We start from the raw sequence: 6,539 nt of genomic DNA on the forward strand, positions 1-6,539 counted from the left end.
TTTTAGGAGAGAAAGGAGGAGTGAACAATGCAAAACTCTCTTCTGGGAAGGTGGAATTTTGTCTGGGGATAGAAGAGATGCACATGTCAACACCTCCTGACCTTTCTCAGGAGCACTTCAGAGTTTTTAGTTCAGTGGAGAAAAGCAAGCTTCCATATTCACAGCTTGGATTGGTAATTGCTTCTTATCACCAGACTGTTGGTAAGGCTAACTCACTGTGCATTGAGTTTCAATCAGCACTCTTTAGTTACGTGGGAATCCCGTCTGGTCCTGAGAGGTGACAAGATGATGAAAAAATCTGAGCATGGAATCTGTTCATCAGACTTTGGAAGTAAAGACTGGTTGGTTGATTCCTAGCTCCTCTCATGTTACCTTCTTTCTTAGCTGTCTGTCACCGTTGTGAAATTCTAGGTCACTCTTCTGCCCATCCCCCTTTAATTATGAATCCCTTTGCAGGAGCAGAAACACTAGCTTGTGCTTTGCTGTGGCCAGCTGGAATCCATTGTCCTTGTCTCCTTGATTTATCTTTTCTACAAATTTAATAGTGCCTTCCCAACCCATGTGGTAGACCCAGTTTTCCCCTTTTTGCAAGAAATATTTTATTTATTTATTTTTCTGTATTTTTAGGGAAGGGTCCATAGGGTGTTCAGGGTCTCACTACTAGATCGGACTTGTAGTAATTCTCCTGTTTACAGCTTCCCAACTGCAGGGATTACAGGCGCATGCTACCCCACCAATCTCGATCAATGTCTCTGCACACCCCGGGGGCAGGGCTGGCATGGCAGGCCTGGGGATTGAAACCCTGGCCCCTGCACCTGCTTACAGGTGCTTTAATACGCTGAGCTATTTGGCTGGCCCTTAAGAAATATTTTATAATTCTCCCCTATTTCCTGAAATAAAATTTATATTTAATATTTAACATAGTCTTCTTACATAAATTTAAAAGTCGCTTTAAATATAAAATAGAAGATAAAATAAAATCACTTTATAAGAAAAGAACCTGGGGGTTAGCACACAAATGCTCAGCAGCAGGAGGTGTGAAGCAGGCAGATGCCTCTGCCTGTAATCACCAGGAGTGGGACAGCTCCAGGAGGGAGCTGACACAGGGGTCTGTGGTGGGGACTTCAGTAGTATCAGCATCATGAAGTTTGGGGACATGATCTTTCTGTGGTAGTAAATAAGTCTTGATTATACTGTGGTTACATTCAGAAATCATGCATCAGCATCTCTTTTTATGTGTAACATGAAGTTTGGCTAGTAGAAGTATAAGCAGGTTTTCACCCTTTTTTTCACTGTGGGGGACACTTCTGTCCATTGGAGGCCATTCTAGAACTCTGGGCCTTGACTACAGAACCCCCAGAGGCATTTCCGAGGCCCCTTCTTGGAGCCAGTGCTGTTGCATTAGACACCACTGCCATGTCAGTTTGGTTTTTGGCAGTACAATCCTTCATATGTTCATTTATTAGAAAACATAAAATATTCCATGATATTAAAGATGCATTTTCTGCATTTAGGTAAGATGAAAATCCTGAAACCCTACCGTCTTGTCTCATCTCTGCTAAATACAGACTCCTTGGGCCCTCCCATTTGCTACAGGATGACCGTCACATTTCTCCACTAGACATACAGAGTCGGCGTGCTGCCCCCTCCCTGGTCCCCAGGTCACCATCTTAGGAAAGCGACACCCCAGTCATGTCCATCATCCCCTTGTGCACGTGTATCGCCTTCCCCTCTCAGCCTGCGAGGCCTCTTTCCACTCTGCATGCAGCCCTCCTGTCCGCTGAGTATTGGACCTCCCACTCCACTGTGTTCAAACAGAACATCGTTTGCTCTGACTCTGGGCGTGTGTATTACCCGACATTTGAAAGCACTATTAACCTGCGCTTTTCATATTACGGTCTACACAGTTAGAGAATAATGCACTTTAAAATATTCTTGCAAATAGAAAGGAAATATTTTTCTTGGAACTGACATTTGTTCTTTTACTTGATTAAAAATACAGATGTTCTCCAAGCCAGCAATCAAAGAAGTCTTAAAGTTCAGGCCTTGCACACACTTGGAAATCTTCTCATCTTTGCAGGAAAGAAAAGGTAGATCTTTGTTGGAGTCAGTAAAATAAGGGCAATCTTTCTTTTTGTTTGAAAAAAAAATGTATAATAATTATTAAAAAACATTGTCTTCCATAATTTTTAGTTCTATAACAATAGTACATTGTTTCATTGTATGCACCAGATGCTGCTGGAGGACACTGCAATGGGCTGTGGTTGGTATAGAGTTATTTTCCAATACTTTAATTGAGTGTTTCCTTGGCATACTTGCTTTTCCTTTAGAAAAAAACCATCTTTTGGAGGTTACCTTGTAGCAAATGGGAAGGCCCAAAGAATTTGCTTTTAGCAGAGATGGGATAAGCTCATCGCATTTCTTTCTTTCTTTCTTTCTTTCTTTCTTTCTTTCTTTCTTTCTTTCTTTCTTTCTTTCTTTCTTTCTTTCTTTTTTTTTTTTTGTTGGCAGAACCGGGGATTGAACTCAGGCCCTTGCACTTGCCAGGGAAGTGCTTATTCCACTGAGCCACCTCCCGGGCCCCGAGCTCATCGCATTTCTAATAAATGCATGCATTCAGGGCAGTGTATTCCCAAAGCCCAACTGGCATGGCGGGTCTCAGAAAACATTCTACTAGATGCTCCATTTCTGTCTTAGGGCTGCTTTAAAGTGCTGGTGTCAAGCTCTTGATGACATATTCAGAAAACCAGACGTGCTACATACCTGGAAAGAATTGACCACCTCCCTCCCCAGGGCCACCAACAGTTATTCCCCTCGGGGCTTCAAAGACTACAGTGAGGAATTTCTGTCAAAAGTTGGCATTTGGGGCTGTTTGCAAGGCGCAGTCATAGCAGCAAAGATTGCACAGTGAGTACAAAGAGGGGATGTCCTGACCTCTGGATACGGGCTGCTCCCGCCTCGAGGGCCATCTGCGTGCACACGGGATTCTTGGGCAGTATACCCATATCACACAGTGGGATTCTTTTTACTTCACTGAGATGCTTTGTAACTGTATTCATGTGACACCGTCTGTCCCTAACTTATGAGCACTACACATTGCTTTATTTACTAATGTGTCCCGTGTACCAGGCATGGAGGTGGCGTTCAGTAACCAGGTAGAAGGAACAGTTGGTGTAGGGGGCAAGAATAATAGCTTGTAGCCTGGTGCCGTGCGGAAATTCAGGATTGTCCCAGGAGCCTGGTGTCCTCAGTGTCCTCATCTGTAAGCTCTGGTGCTGAACATCACGTGACTTATGCTGTTGGTTTTCTTATCTTGCTTTACAAAGTTCCCCAGATAGGGAGTTTTAAACTACAGAGATGTAGCAGTTCACAATTCTAGAGGCTGGATGTCCAAGGTCGAGGTGTCAGCTGCTAGATTCCCTCAGAGGCCTCTCCTTGGCTTGTATCTTTTCTCTGTCCTCACTGATGTCAGCTCTGTTCCAGTCTGTCCTACTGTCCTTTCCTTACAAGGAAGCCAATCATATTGGCTTAGAGTCACATGGCCTTCTCTTAATTTGCATGTCTCTTTAAGGACCCTATCTGCGATATAGTGCCCATGTGAGGATATTGGATGTTAAGGACCTCAACATACAAATTTGGAGGGGATACAAGTTAGCCTGAGCCACAGTTGCATTAGTTCCCCATATTTTACCATTCATGTTAAGTACTAACTTAGTATTTAAAACATAATAATTTCCTTCCTTCCTCTTTCTCTCTCTCTCCCTCCTTCCCTCTCTCCCTCCTTCCCTCCTTCCCTCCCTCCCTCCCTCCTCTGCTGGAGATAAAACCCAGGATCTCCCATATGCTAAACAAACATTGCATCCCTGGGCTACATGCCTAACCCCTATGCAAATTCATTCTCTTAGTTAGGAAGTTCAGAAGAGTTACAGTAAGGCATTGGCAGGACTGTGCTCCCCCCGGAGCTTCTAGGGGAGCATCTGCTTCCTGGTCTTTCCCACCTTTGTGAGTCCCCCTGAATTCTGTGGTGCATGGATGAATCTTCTGTCTTCAGGTCCAACATCTTACCATCCTCTTCCCACATTCTTTCTGATGTCTTCTTACATCTTCACATCTTCTTTTTGGACTCTGACCCATCTGTGTAATCCAGGGCAGTCTCCTCATCTCAAGGCCCTTAATTTAATTACATCTGCAGTCTTTCCTGTCCTGTGAGATCATGCACTCTCAGCATCCAGGGGATAGGATGTGGACATCTCAGCCTACACGGGCAATATAAGTGAATGCCGTCACAGGCTTTGCAGAGTTAGGTTTTTTTTTGAAAGGGGATTTCACTGTGTAGTTCAGGCTTGCCTTGAACTCACTTTGTAGCCCAGGATGGCTCAGACTTGCTGGAGTCCTCCTGCCTCGGCCTCCCAAGTCCTGGGATCATAGGTGTGATCTCTTTCTACCTCCACCACCCTCATCCCATCATTCTTGCCACTTTTTCCAGCAGTCCACATTTAAAAAAATTTTAATATATTTGGTACAGGGTCTCACTACACAGCGTGGACTCATTGTGATCCTTCTGTTTTTAGCCTCTCCAGTTCTGTGATTACAGGCATGCATCACCACACCTGGTCTCAGTGCACCAGGAGCAGGGCTGGTGTGCATGTGGGGCCACGGATCGAACCCTAGTCCCTGTGCTTACCTAAGCAGGTGCTTAGTCCACTGAGCTATCTTGCCGGCCCTTTGAAGCAGTTCTGGATGTTCTCTTTCCTGAACGTCTGCTGTTGTGCTCCTGTGGCTGCCCTCGTGTCCTAAACTGATTCACAACTTTCCCTTTCATAGTTCTGTTGACTTTGGGGAAGAGCGGGAGTCCCCCAATGCCAGATCCAGTGAATAAGGTGGATCGAGGACACTGCTTCCTTTTCCATTAGATGGTATTTGGCAGTAGCATCCACCAATCACACCTCATAAACACACACCATCTCTTACTATAATAATTCTTTTGTTTTGACACACACTATATATTTTGATCAGCCCTTGGACTTTGAGCTGAGGAGCAATTAAGCAGCAATAATAACAACAACTCTACTTAGTTATTCATATTTTTAAGAAAATTTGTATCTTTTGGGCAGGAAAAATAAGATATTTCCACTTCATGAAAAAGCATTCAATGACAGATGTCAGAGATCTTTTAAATGTCTTTCAAGTTTGATTTTCTGTATTCCTTGGGAAAGAAATTGATCTTGAACATCACATGCATACATGTGTAGGACTTAGTAGAAGTTGGCATCTGGGACTAGAAGTCAAGGGAGGAAGACTCATGACTTGGAAAGGCCTAGGTACCACATTCGATGAAGCCATTACCTCAACCAAAAGAAAGCCATTTCCTGGTTACCCAGCCAGAAGTCTGGCTCCCGTAGGAGCTGTGGGTCTACAGGGCATGAGCTGTAGGGGTTACTCTTGGAGTAGAGGAAACTTCTACTGCAAAGTACCGCACTAATATGCACACAGAGCTGAATGCCAGTGCACGGTATTATCAGTATAGTGTTATTAATACAGTGAAGCTCAGTGGTTTTGTCTACGTGCGATTTAATAGGTAATGTGATTAATAATGCAAATGCAAGTTTCAAGACCCATGTGTAAGAAAACTCAAACTCTTCAAATGGAAATAAAAGGAGACAAAGGATAGTAAATGGGTAGACATTATCTTACACTTTGATGGCAAGATTTAACATTGTGAGCAACTTCAAAATATATGGCTGGTGAGAAGGACATTGCTGTGGCCTTTGGAGGGAATTATTTACATACCTCCTTTTACCAAAGTTTCACTTCCATTCCAGTAGAATTAGTAGTATAAAGGCTAAAAAGGTGCAGTTTAGTAATGTTTGCTATAGCAGTGGAAAACATAAAAATACAGATTGCTTTTTTATATTATGATACATCTGTATAAAAAAATTAAAGCACTTCAAAATATTGTATTTATTATGTCCTGTAAATGAAAAATTTGCTTACAAAATAGTGTATATTGTATAAATTTAGTCCTTGAGCCAGACATTATTTTTCACCGAGGTATAATTTTCACAAAGTACAATGCACACTTTTTTCTTGTACAGCCTGACTTTTCAGTAATTTTATAGATCTGTGCAACCACCATGCTGTTAGGACTTGGAACATGTCTGTTAACTCAGGAAATTCTTTCCTGCCCCTGCTCAGCTGCCCTCCCCTGCTGCGCCCAGAGTCAGCTGCATTCTGGTTTCTAACACCATAGTTTACCGTCTGGTGTTTCTCATGGATGGAGCCCAAAGCTTTTTTTTTGCCTATTAATTTTATTTTATTTTTTTATTTTTTAATAGATTACAAATTGAAAATAAATTATTTGCAAAATAAGTGAATATAACAATAAAAACTGTCCAAAATAAAAATGAAGAATAAGAATTTACAGATCAGTCATAATAGTTCACTGTGTCAAAACCAAGAAACTTATATTCATATAATTAGAGAATTCTTAAAGTAGAAAGGAGTAGGCAATAAATATTTAAAGATTTAAAATTTCTGAA

General features: G+C 42.2%; 1 protein-coding gene across 1 annotated transcript in view; it reads left to right on the forward strand.

Annotated features, from left to right (window-relative positions):
* Positions 1-6,539, forward strand: part of Cfap54 (cilia and flagella associated protein 54) — a 353,322-nt gene that overhangs the window by 156,404 nt on the left and 190,379 nt on the right. The window contains exons 41-43 of the mRNA XM_023716586.1: positions 7-201; positions 2,003-2,090; positions 2,698-2,907. Coding sequence (XP_023572354.1) covers positions 7-201; positions 2,003-2,090; positions 2,698-2,907 — 493 coding nt within the window. The remainder of the gene's footprint in view (positions 1-6; positions 202-2,002; positions 2,091-2,697; positions 2,908-6,539) is intronic.

Source organism: Octodon degus, unplaced genomic scaffold (assembly GCF_000260255.1).
Source record: "Octodon degus isolate 3935 unplaced genomic scaffold, OctDeg1.0 scaffold00004, whole genome shotgun sequence".
NCBI classification, from domain to species: Eukaryota; Metazoa; Chordata; class Mammalia; order Rodentia; family Octodontidae; genus Octodon; species Octodon degus.